The sequence below is a fragment of the Dermacentor albipictus genome, chromosome 4, assembly GCF_038994185.2.
Source record: "Dermacentor albipictus isolate Rhodes 1998 colony chromosome 4, USDA_Dalb.pri_finalv2, whole genome shotgun sequence".
NCBI lineage: Eukaryota > Metazoa > Arthropoda > Arachnida > Ixodida > Ixodidae > Dermacentor > Dermacentor albipictus.
Genome location: NC_091824.1, coordinates 123,418,335 through 123,431,391, shown reverse-complemented (window position 1 = coordinate 123,431,391; position 13,057 = coordinate 123,418,335). Strand labels below are relative to the sequence as shown.

Below are 13,057 nucleotides of genomic sequence, written 5' to 3'. Positions count from 1 at the left end.
CTCCAAAGCAAACTAGAACGAATGCGGCTTCTGATTCGTGAACCATCTATATTGCCAGTGCACAGAACGCGACAGAATGTTGGAGGGCTCTTTCTGCCCCGTTCACATAGGACAAGAAGGTGCAAGGACAAGAAGGACACATAGGTGCAAGAAGGAAGAAAAGGTCAGAAAAGGTCGAAAACATGATTGAATGGTCGCAAACACGGTCAGTGCTGTATCGTAGCCGTGGCTGTACCATGGTGTCTATAGCCAAGGAGGAAGGAAAAACTTAGCAGGGAGCAACGCACAATGCGATTAAAGCCAAACCTGTCTGCCCAACATGTGATAGCACGTCAAATTGCGCGGTTGGTTTTAGTGTTAGCCATGGCAGGGCAGCCGAACAAGCGCGCATCGCATAAAAGCTAGTGGCGTAGCTACTGGAAACCAAATGTCGCAGCAAATCTCGATTCTTGCTCCGTGATCTCGACGCAAGAGGTCACGTGTGGGCCACCACTTATCAAAGGGACTGGTTTCACAGGGCGCTTGCGAAGGCTGGCTGCTGTTACGCTTGGCGTGTAGCACCACTGGCAAAAAGGATGCTCGACCACCATGCCCCATCGAAACGAAGGGTGGATTCTCAATTGGTTGTGGTTGTCTCCAGTGGTTACCGGTCGGGCAGGTGCACCGCAGTATTTACAGGCCCCATCGTGTGCGTGCATGCCTACGTGAAACGAAGAATGGACTCCTACTTTGCTATGGTTGTCTCGAGTGGATGCCGGTCGGGCGGACGCCCCACAGTGTTCACAGGCCCCTTTGTGTGTGTGCGGGAGAACACTTTTCACAAACGGTGCGACTCAAAGAGTGACCCCTTTCACGAACTGTCAACGCTTTCCGAGAACCAACGTCGCCTTGAAGAAAGGCCCACCGAAAGTGGAACCTGCTGCAAAGCCACGATGAGGGCTTACAACGTCACCATGCTGGGTGCCACCTGCGGAGGCGGGCCCGTCTAGGATCGCCGGAGAAAGTGGGACCAGCCACAAAACAACGTCACCGGAGAAAATGGGACCAGCCGCAAAACAACGTCACCTGAGAAAGTGGAGGAGACACCCATTTACAACCTGACGCAATGTGGGTCACGTGACGTTGACATGAGCAAGATCCCGTCTACAGTTGTAGGGGGTCTATTTAAGGGGCCCCTCAATGTACTTTTTCCCTTCATTCCCTTCTTCTTATCTTTCACCAACCATTTAATAAACCGTTCAAGTTTCGCACTAGAAATCGTCTCGTCCTTGCCTGGTCGCCATGGTCTACCGGACATCTGCAGCCTGCCGACAACACCACGCTATCCAATAGTAACGCCGGTCGAGCGCGTAGTAACCGGCGTCGCAACAACTGGTCGGCAGCAGTGAGGTACGCTACCAGCGCTGGACTAGGGGGGGGGGGCGCTAAGGGGGCTGCATTCCAGGGCCTCACCTCGGACAGGAGGAGGGGGCCCATTTATTCTAACCTGCTTAGTATATGGAACCATGGGCAACGAAACTTCGAGCGACATGTGTGAAGCGAGAAAACCAGAACGAGCAGACGGGGCCCCCCGCCTAATGTAACAGCGTGCGTTTAGCCTGATCATTTGGGCAGAGCTTGTCGAGCTGCAAAAACAGGAATCCCCCGCCACCCCGGCGGGGCCCTCTTTCTTACGAGGCAAGGTGCGTTTGCTTGGAAGAGTTTTCGTGGTTTCCTGTCACTCTGTCTGTCCAGTGCTCTCTGGAGAGGAGGGGCAAGGGGGAAACACCTAAAACATGTACTGTGGGATGAGGACCTAAACCTCCCTTGCCCCTCGTCACCACCACGCCACCGTCCACCTTTCAAATATTTCCGCCGCTGTCCTTCTCATAGTAAGAATGTGCTTCCAACAGTGCCTCCCATTCGACTTTTCTTTACCGTGATGGTAACTTATGCGGCGGAGGATGAGTCCGATAGCAGATGATGAGTCTGACGGCAGAGTCTAGGCAGGAAAGGAAAAAAGATTTCACACGTGCTTTTGTCCGCGTGCCGTGGGGCATGGAATGTTCACTGTTCGGGCTAGGGTTGTGGAAGAGTGAAGGGGGAAGTTGGAGAGCTGGACACAAAGGCCTGTCTCCCGGGCCCATTTCTGCCTAGTGGCTGCGCACCCTCGCACGCGCTCGACGGAAAAGGTAAGTCAGACTGGCTGCCGAACTTTCCAGAAAGAAGTAGAAAAAGATGACTCAGAGGCGACGGAGGGCGCGTAACTTCGCCCGCGCCAGGAGTCGCCCCCTCCCCTTCGTTCTCGGGCTCGGCGTCGACGGGGCGAAAGAAAAATCGAGAACCTACCAGAACACACGATTGCTCCTAGCAAATAGGAAGACGAGACCGGAACGGGAGTAGGAGTGAGTTTGTACGAAGAAGGAGGGAATTTGTACAAGGAACTCTATGCGTATGTGAACGCCTGCTTTGGCGCTAGTAACAGACAGACGCGGCGCGCGTCTATAAAAGGAAGTTGATCGGGGGCTGCGATTCAGCCCCGAGCCGCCGGTTATTCTTGCATAAGCCTGCCCGCTGAGGAGCTCCTGGGGGACGCACCACTTTTCCCCAGCCACGGACCATCCAGGCAGCGTGCGCCAGTCATCGAGACGGCCAGCGTTGGACACCTGCGGTCGCATCGGACTGACGAAGTGCCCGGTGAACAATTAGCATCCATTCATGAGAAAATGCTCGGTCGGAATCGTCAAAGTTGTGCGTCTAAACTAAAGGCGAAGTTAGAAAGAGAAGAGCGTGAAAAGAAGCTACCAAAGATGACCAAGCACCTACTGAATGCAGCTTCCGCAGAGCAGTATGATCGCTCTACCCAGAGTCCGTGTCAAATTCCCAATAGTACGGACTGTGCTTCTGTGGAGGACTTGCCAATTCCATCATCACGGTTTCCTGGCAAAAAGCAAGGTCTGACTCATCTTGGTTGTCTGGATCCTGTGAAGACGGTGCAAAGCTCGGTCATCCATATTTCTGAGCAACCGACGCTAACCGAGCCCCGTTCTGTTATTGAGTCAGCAACGCCTATGCTACTCGGCCGGGCCCCTGGCACAGAACTCCAGGTGGCCAGTCCGCCACGCCCGATTTCTACTATTGCTGATCAACAGGTGCCAAACCTCCCCGATGAGTCTCCTTCTACTGACGACCGCCAGGAAACAACACTCCAAGAACCGACTCACTTGTTTCCTGGTAGTTTGGCTTCAAACAATCATGTTCCCACCCACAAAGTGTGCCTCGAATGGACGAATGAGACGGCTTCTCGTTGCGGCAACAGAGAAGTACCGACACTCCCGCAGCAACAGTACAATGCGAGATTCTCCGAAGTGACCCTGCTAAGTGGCCGGATGTTATTACTGTCAGCTTTCAGAGTGTATGCCTTGAGAAAGGGCCATTGTATTTTCGAAATCGGGCAGAAAATTTTCCGTCATCCGAAAGGATATACAAAACGCAGAAACGCTATATGTCGCCTCATCTTTTCGTGCGAAAGGCTGTAAATGGGGAGGCGCACGAGCGACACTGGTTAATGTACTCGGAGTCGAAAGGTTCCGTTTACTGTTTTAGGTGCAAACTATATTGGATTTCAATCAAGCCCAGTGCTTTCATCACGCACCGCTTTTCTGATTGGAAAAGAGCAGAAGAAAAGGTTTGCGCACATGAAAATAGCGTCGAGCACCGGAACTACGTGGCAGCATGGCTCGCCCGCTCTAACTCGAGCATCCCAATTGACAACTTTCCGCAACTACGCACCAAGCGGGAAATCAGGTCATTCCTTGGCTTGGAGGTTATTACCAAAGATATATCCTGCGTTATTCCGAGATCGCAAGTTCTTTAACAGATGCTCGCAGAAAAACAGAACCACAAACGGTAAAGTGGGATGACGCAAAAGAAAAAGCTTTTAGTATGATGAAGAAAGCACTAACGAGTCAGCCAGTGTTGAACGCGCCCGACTACTCTAAGCCATTCATTCTTCAGTGTGATGCCAGCGACCGGGGTATGGGGGTGGCGCTTTGTCAAAAGAGAGATGACGAAAACGAACACCCTGTACTGTACGCCAGTAGAAAGCTTTCAGTTCGTGAGGAAGCATACAGTGCATCAGAAAAGGAATGCGCCTGCGTAGTATGGGCGGGGCAGAAGCTAGCTTGCTATATCGCATGGTTCAAGGTTCACCGTAGAGACTGACCACTGTCCCCTCACATGGCTGCAGTGCATGTCTACGAAGAACGGTTGTCTTTTGCGCTGGAGCTTGGCTGTTCAATAGTACACCTTCGACATTCGCTACAAGAAGGGTAAGCTTAAAGGCAATACTGACGGTCTGAGTCGTTGACCTTAGTAACGAAAGCCTCATGCTCACTCGGGTTTCCGTGGCATCTTTACGTTTGTATTTCTTTTCATACGTTTTTTTTTTATTATTACGAAGGTTACTAGCTGATTTTAGTAACCACGTCTTAACGCTTCCAAGAAATGGCTGTTTTTAGTGTTCATGGGGGAGGGGGGGGGGAGGGAGGACGCGTGAAAAAAATGGGAAAGCAGTAGCGGGTTTTCTTTTTCTTTTTTTTGTAAAGCCTGGTGTATCTTGGGGAAGGGCGGCCTTGTGCTCGCTGCTTTGTGGTTGTGGGTCCTGCACTGTTCTAGGGTGATTGCTTGCCCAAACAGGAGACGAAAAGTTGCGAGGCTGATTAGCAAGTCCCGTGGACCGGACCGGACCAGGGAGAAAAGGCACAAGAGCGCCACAAGGACTGACCAACGACACCCAGGAATCTACCAGCTACGAACCAAGGGTTCGTCACCCGTGAGGGAAATTCTGCTACTGAAACGCCGATCCTCCGCCCAGTGGCTGCTGGCCCCTACGCGTCGGGACCTTCCTTTCCCCGCCGGAGATGCTGTTACGGTTGGCCTGTGCCACCCCGGGCAAAAAGGATGCTCAAAAGACCCTGCTCAACCGGAACGGAAGATGAATTCCTAATTTGCTATGGTTGTCTCGTGGGGATGCCAGTCTGGCAGGCGCCCCGCAGTGACGACAGGCCCCTTTGAGTGTGCGACCAAGGGGAGAACGCTTTCGCGAACCAACGCCGCCTACGATCCCTGACGCACGTGTAGCCGCCAGCGGAGAGAAGCACATGCGCACGTCACCTGGGAGAAGGGCGACGCCGCCTACGATCTCGACGCACGTGTAGCCGCCAGAGAAGCACGCGCGAACGTCACCTGGGAGAAGGGCAACGCCGCCTACGATCTCTGACGCAGGTGTAGCCGCCAGAGAAGCCCGCGCGAACGTCACCTGGAAGAAGGGCAACGCCGCCTACGATTCCCCGACGCACGTGTAGCCGCCAGCGGAGAGAAGCACATGCGCACGTCCCCTGGGACAGGGATCAGCAGCCCATCCACAACCAGACTCAGTGCTTGTCACGTGACGTTGACGTGAGCAAGATCCCGTCTACGATTTTAGAGGGCCTACTTAAGCGGCCCTGCAATGTACTTTTTTAAAATTCATTCTCTTCTCATCTTTCACCAACCATTGAACAAACAGTGCAAGTTTCGCACTATAAATCGTCTCGTCCCTGCCTGATCGCCATGGTCTACAGCACGCCTGCAGCCGGCCGAGAACGCCACGCTACCCAAGAGTAATACCGGTCGAGCTGCGAGAAACAGGCGACGCAACAGACGTCACCAATATATGCTCGGCGTGATGCTTCTACCAACTTCGTCTCAACCTACCACACCAGATACAGGCGCCTTTGTTCAGCGTGCCGAAGCAGCGCGGCACCTTGCATGGCAACAAATTCTATCCCAACAAAGTCAAGATGCTTGTCGATACAAGATACGCCATCGAGACGTCACATACAACCCGGGAGGTATCGTATGGTTTTGGACCTCTATACGTCAACGAGGCAGCTCAGAAAAAGAATTATAGCGCCGATACTTTGCACCTTACATAGTTTTGCATCGTCTAAGTCCTGTCAACTACGAAGTTATTCCAGCCGAAACTTCGCGCCACTCCCATAGACCACGTTCCTCTGACATTGTTCCAGTGGCGTAGCTATAGGTCGTAAATAAAGAACCAACCCGCACCGCACCCCCCGGGTGTAGTCGAGGATATCGACAATTTCCGGGTGTCTTCAGACGTATATGAAACCTCCCCACCCCCCACTGGCCCCTTGCATCCGGGGACCACGCCCCCCCTCACTCCCCCCCCCTTGCTACGCCACTGCATTGTTCACGTCACCACGACGAATTCCTACCACTCGCCCTGACTCCCATCCACCAACTTTGTGGTGCGGCCCCTATCGTCACGTCCGTTGTCTTTCTCATTTCTTTCATTTTCTCCTTGTGGCATTTAATATCTCCCCAACTATTTTTTTTCTTTGATGGGTGGGGGGGGGTGGGGCTATCTTTCGGCTAGTCGCATGCAGAAGTAATCTCTCTCTCTCTCTCTCTCTCTATTTCTTTTTTGAGGGAGGGCTAATGGCACGTGCTAGTTACGCTAGAAGCCGAGGATGAAGTGTGCGCGGTAGCTGCTGCGGAAATGAACAGTAAACGGCCGTCCGCTTGGAACTGACTGCTTACCTTTTCCTCTCACGACAATATACAGCAGGCGGCTAACACTATACGTAGGAGGCTATGCCCATAGAGTTTCTCATGGCTATGCGTGGCTATGCCAGTAGTATTTATTCGGTGCGCGTTTGTTCGGCTGCCCTGCTGTGGCTCTGCCTGCAGAGCGGGAACACCAAAACCATGCTAAAACCAGCCGCGTACTTTGACGTGCGATCTCGTGCAGGGCTACCAGGTTGGATTCAATCGCATTGCGGTATGCTCCCTCCTAACGTTTTCATTCCTTCATGGTATCTGCTTTGCAGAAGTCCTAGAAACACGTGTTCTGGCTCTGCGTGCAGTGTGAATGACGCCTTCCCAGTTAGTGCGGCCCAGTTAGTGTGGTCTGCACAGTTGGTGTGGCCGCGCAGCCGTAGAATAAGAAATGCCGGAGACGCCCGCTCTTGAAAAGCAGACGACAGCCACCAACGACCAACCACAGCTCACAGCTCATGACAGTGCGCCGTGTGCGGTAGAATACGTGACGATTACGTGGACCATGGGAGCAGTCACGTGAATCATCCCGGCGCATAGCGGCGCGCTTGTTGTTTTGGAATGCGGCCAACGCTAGCACGCATGTAGCGTCGGAACGATCGTGTTCATAAGCTTTCCGACGGTCTAAAATAACCTTTGGGACTTCTAGAAATGTGATCTGATGAAATTGAAAATTGAAGTGGCGTATACAGCGCGTCGCGGACTCTCGCGTCTGCTTGTGTGGCAACTGACGCCGGCGTTTTGCCTAACGTAGTGCACGCCTCTGAACGGTCTCAACCTCAAGCCTACTAGCTGTCTCAAATTGTAAGTATAATTTTGGTTAACTGTTTACACTTACGCAGTGCCTGTGTATTAATACATTAGACAAGCACATTTATTAACGATCTCACCAGGCTACGGCAGCGCTGGATAACATGCTATATTTCAACCCCACAGGTTATTCTCATCAAAAGATGGCCGAAGGGAACGTTAACCACCACAGCGCGGAGGGCCACCATAGAATGATAGAAGTTGAGAAAATGATTGCAGCGCTTGACCTGTGTTCTGTCGGAGGTTGCTCGGGGGAAGAGATGCACGCCACCGTGCAAAACCTCCGTAAAATGATAGAAGCGGAGAAAGTAGAAGCCGTGGCTCAGATAGATAAAGAGCTCTTCCGGTTGCGTGACGAGCTTGTTCGCAAAGTTGAAAGTGCGTACAAGCACAAGCAAAATTTTTTGAGCCATATAGACGAGCAAATACAGCTCAAGAGACAAGTAATCGATCCTGTTAAGTTCTTCCGGTCTGACGCCGTGCGTTCCCTGCTGACCTTGGAACTGAGGTGCGTGGAGGGCTTCAGGTGCGAGTCCTTTGCTTACATCCGCGCCTGTACCGTCTTACCGCAAAGGATGCGCTTCATCGACAATTATGAAAAACATAAGTACCATGTCGGTAGCAGTGTCATGATGTACTACATGTCTTCCATGGGCTATGACCCTGAGCTTATTCACTATGCCAAAGCTTCCGCTAATCATGAAGGAGGCAACGAAGAGGTAAAAGTATCAAATACCGATCTTCTGAATGGCATGTACCTTTTGGAGTTTGTTGCTGTTAGGGAAGGAACCTATGACGTCCATGTGACACTGTTTGACCAGCACATTAATGGAAGTCCCCACAAAATAACTGTTCAAGGTGCAGTGGCACATAAGGGACCGCATGAACTTGAATCTGCAGACACCGGAACGCAAAACCTAAGCACGGTACCTGGCGGCACTGCTGCAGCAGGGGTTATGGATATTGGCAGTGCCAGTGTGTCAAATGCCACAGGTCAGATGGCTATACCTGTTGTTACAACAGAATTTCAGAGGCCAGTTGTTGCTCCTGAAGGGCATTGCAAAGAGCTTGTCACGACAAATACAAATGATCTGCTCAGTGACCTTCAGCAGCCATTTGTAAAAAGCTTATTATCGTCAATGGTAGAACCGAGCCTCTCTGACCCTCCTGGCAAGAGTTCAGAACCACCACCAAAAGATGCTCTCAGCAAGTTCTTCTCACACATTGAGCTCCCTCGTCAACAGACAACTGTTACAAAGCATGAACCATTGAGGGGTCAGAAAAGTGCTATAAGTGGATCATCACTGGGTTCGTCAAGCTACAGCAGCCTGCATTCTTCCAAACCTCTACAACCTGTCAGTCTCAACGTACAATCCGTGGACATCACCAAAGGGAAAAACACTGCCTTCACTGCTTCATCTCTGCCTAATAGCAAGCCTGGTGCAGCAGCTCCACTAACCGGTGAGTTGGAAAGGTTGTCTTGCAAGTCAGCTAGAATAGGCATGCCATCTTGCAAAAAAAGTGCAGGCTACTGCATTGCTAAGTTTTGCAGATGGTGGAAAAAGCATGGGAGACCCCTTGAAGCCAACCTATGTTGTAACAACCGTTGCTCCCGACTCGTCGACAAAGGGCTCATCTGCTAGCAAAAAGGTGTCTCTAACTTCAACTCTCAAGAAAGAGCCTGTTGGTTTTTCAGGTAAGTAATGTGTCCATGCTGCAAATAACACTTTGTACTTGTTTGCCTGTGTCAGGAGTTCCGTTACCTGCATAGCTGCCTCAGCAGCCACCATAAACTTCCTTTTTCTTCCTTTTTCCTTATTTTTTCTTTTTATGCACTTGAGCATTCGTTGGCATGTCTCCTTTCTTTTCCTTCTGTCCTTGTGTTAGTGGTGCAGTTATATTATCATTATTTACTGACTTGTGCAGTGAATTAGGTTAGAGATGTCTTGAGTGATTTGTTTCATGCCAAACATCACAGACGGCTAAAGGAAAACATGAAGGTCTCAAAGATGTTTAAAATTTTTAAGTACATGGACGGTAACCTAGTGTTGTATGTATCTACTTCAAACTCAAATAAAGCTCAGACAGTGACATATGTGGTTGCCTACTTTCCTGAGTGTCTTGACAATCTAGTCTTTATGCATAAGTTTCCAGCAAATGACATCCAATTTTTAAGACATCCAGCTTTGTAAATCTTCTATGTTAGAAATATTGCCTTCGGGTAAAAAAAGACACATACTCTTACAGAAGTGCTTTGGCACATTCAAAAGTGGTGAACTGAGCAATCGCAAATATTTTCTCGTCAATGTGCTCTGCAAATCTTGCCCTGATGTGATGTTTGAGAGCTTTGAAAGACAAAAAGAGCATCTGTTTGTTGCAGGGTACCCTAACTATCTTGTCTCAGTGGCAGAATGTTTGCTGAAAAAGCTAAGAAAACGGATGGCATGTGTGAGCACAATGAAGAATATAGGGAAAAGGCAGTTGTGCTGTATGTGCACAGCCTTTCACATAAAGTGATCCGAAAGTTAAAAGCTTCTGTAGTATCTTCTGCTCCCCAGAAACTTTCAAGGATTTGCAAGACTACAATGAGTTCAAGCCTGTGCACCAAGGCTTTGTGGAGAAGCACTAGCCTTTCATGTTGTGCGTATGGAGTGTGATGTACCACCTGTCTTTATCACATGGTAAAATATAGATAGAGCAAACTGCGGGATGCCTAATTGGCAGGCTAAAAGAGCACAAACAAAAGTTGAACCTATATCAGGATAAGCATTTATCTGTGCGCTGTGATGATTGTGGACATTAGACATTATTTAAGAACTGTTGTACAGAAACGGGTTGAAGCTACGTGGGAAATGGTGTAAGTGAGCTTGTTCGCAAATGCATCTTCTAGCATGCCAGCTATGTCAGCACCTCACCTGTAGCATTGAGTAGGAGCAAAGTGGCTTATCTGGACGCTGCTAGACTGCACATGCGATGATTGGCCCTGTCTGTTTCTGTAGTTTGGTACTGTAGTGCAGGTATAAGTATGTTGCTTCTCAAAATAGAAATTCAGCTGAAATATAGCACACTATTCTTGTTGTTCTTGTCCGTGTCGCTTAAGCGCTGTGTTCACGGTGAGTTACCATGTCACCGATAACCGGTGTGATATTGATTTTATTGTTTACTCCTTACTGACAAGGAAATGGAAATGTTCTTACTCATTGAGCAGATATATACTTGGTTGACTTCTATATGTGTTTTTGTGTATTGGGCCAGCTACTAGGCACATAGGCTATTGGTCCAACTATTTTTGTACGCATTCCTTCAATTGTTTAAATAAAGCTCACTTTTTTATTGATTGATTGATTGATTGATTATAAATGAATAAAGGTGATCAATGCTTTTATATATATCAGTCATGCAGCTTCAGTGTTACACTTCTTTTTATCAAGCTGTGCTGTTATCTATCTTTACTAAAAAGATGGAGTTTGAACACATTGCAGAATACTAGATTTAGGGCAGGGATAACATATGTGCTTGCAGTGTTTGTCAGTAAGGTACTGCATTTTTCTATTTTCTTTTATTTGCTTGATGTGAAGCATCTATGAAAAAAAAAAGCTTTTTCACTCAGTAATGTTCTGTTCTGCCTGTGGTGTGTGGCATCCTATATTTGCATATCTTTACTAAAAAAGTTTGAACACATTGCAGGATACTAGATTTAGGGTAGCAATAATCAACATATTTGCTTGCAGTGTATGTCAGTAAGGTACTGCATTTTTCTATATTATTTGCTTGATGTGAAGCATCTATGAAAAAAAAAAAAGCTTTTTCACTCAGTAATGTCCCCTTCTGGCTGTGGTGTGTGGCAGCCTATATTTGCATATCTTTACTACACCTACCTTTGTTTGTCATTTCAGGAACCATCACTGCAAAGCTGACTCTGGAATTCGAATCCTACAAGAACACTAAGTTTGCATTTCCAATAGGTGTGACAGCTACACCATCCGGAAATATAATCATTGCTGACACTTCCCAGAACAGAGTTGTGACATTTGACCCTGAAGGAAGGCCTCTTCACAAAGCCATCTTTTGTGAGCACAGCCACTTTCCTCCTTACGTGAGATGAAATGTCATAGTGTACAGAGCAAGAATTGTAAAGGAGAATGAACTCCCCCTTGGCACTAATGCAAATAATCAACAGAGAGAGTTGTGCATAAAAAGGGACAGATGACAACATTGAATGAAGAAAAATAGATTAATGGCTCGTAAGAAAAGTGTGTGGCTGTCATGGCCACCACAATAGTGCAGCTAGATTTCACACACAGAAAGGAAGGCCACATATGGTGGCATGAAATACAAGTTTATCATTGAAACCGCAACCATCAATCCATTACAGTTTTCACTTGGCATATCATACCACTACTGCATGAGTTGTGAGTTGCTGCAATATTTCATGGCATGGTTATGAGTGCATGTGAGAAAGCAAGTTTCACTCGTGAGTGTTTCTTGTTGATTAGTGTCTTTCACCACTCCTGCCTGAAGTTCTGCTATCAGTAACCAGTCTCCATAGCTGGTTGGCTTGTCTTTCATAAACAAAGCACACATTATCACACTTGCTAACTCTACCAAATAATCTGTAAAGGTTGCAAATTTGGACATACAATTTTTTTTATTTTATCACATTTTATTAAAGGTAAGTACAGTTCCTAAAAAAGCTTATTTCATTGGTCCTCCAACCATTCCCTTAGAAGCTTTCCGAATGTGAAAATGCGCCATAGGAATACCTTCTTTGAGCAAGCTTATAAAGACAAGTTCCTGAAGCAGGTAAAGTCAGTGGCAAAGTCGCTGGCAAAGTTGCTGTAATCTAAAAATTGTGTGTTGCTTGTCGGTTTGTTCTGTTCGAAATTTGCTGCCGTTTGTTGGCTGCATATCTATGTTTAAAGTTGGGGGGTGGGGGGATGTGTGCGTGTGTGTGTGTTCTACAAATGGTGCGTGCTGAGGGCAATCCTTTAGAAAATGCATCTTAATTTTGCTAATGTTAATGCTCCTAGGTTAGGAGGTATGCATTGTTAGAAACAACAGAGCATGTAGAGTGGTGAAACTATTCTTAAGCTGTCATTCCTGCATTCTTTTTCCCCTAACTTGCTTAGGACAGTTTTTCTTGAGAGGGCATATATTGAACAGTGACGTTAACTCGCATCAGCTTCAAAGTTTTCACATCTGTGTGTGCTTTGAATTTAATTATTTGGTTTTGTGTATGATAATCAACAATTTTAGATTAACAATATAACAGTGTTAAGGTCGAGGCTGAAAAGAGCACTTATGAAAGGACAGGCGCTGATATGTTCACATGTGTTCTTTGTGTCCTGATCCTTAGTGCTGTTATATGAACGCTGTCAAGATGAACCAACTCAGCCAAACAAAAGTATTATTGAAAAATTTTATGATTTACTTAATCGAAAGGCAGACGCAAGAAGCATATTTTCAGTAAGGCTTTGCATCACTTTTTTAACAAGATTGCAAAAATGCATTGTTCTTGTAGGAACATCCCTTGAGAAAAATTTTTTGCAAAAATTTTTCTAACCAGTTTTGTATAAGCACTATGTGCAAAACATTTGTTGCACTTGTATCTTTATTTTCCTTCTCCGTTTTTGTAGCTCTCCCA

The 13,057-nt window shown here is 47.8% G+C and overlaps 1 protein-coding gene across 1 annotated transcript in view; it reads left to right on the top strand.

Annotated features, from left to right (window-relative positions):
- Nucleotides 1-7,099: 7,099 nt before the first annotated feature.
- The window catches only part of LOC135899579 (uncharacterized), a 50,050-nt gene continuing 44,092 nt past the window's right edge, over nucleotides 7,100-13,057 (top strand). The window contains exons 1-4 of the mRNA XM_065428887.2: nucleotides 7,100-7,407; nucleotides 7,540-8,874; nucleotides 8,966-9,109; nucleotides 11,310-11,483. Coding sequence (XP_065284959.1) covers nucleotides 7,557-8,874; nucleotides 8,966-9,109; nucleotides 11,310-11,483 — 1,636 coding nt within the window. The 5' untranslated portion in view covers nucleotides 7,100-7,407; nucleotides 7,540-7,556. The remainder of the gene's footprint in view (nucleotides 7,408-7,539; nucleotides 8,875-8,965; nucleotides 9,110-11,309; nucleotides 11,484-13,057) is intronic.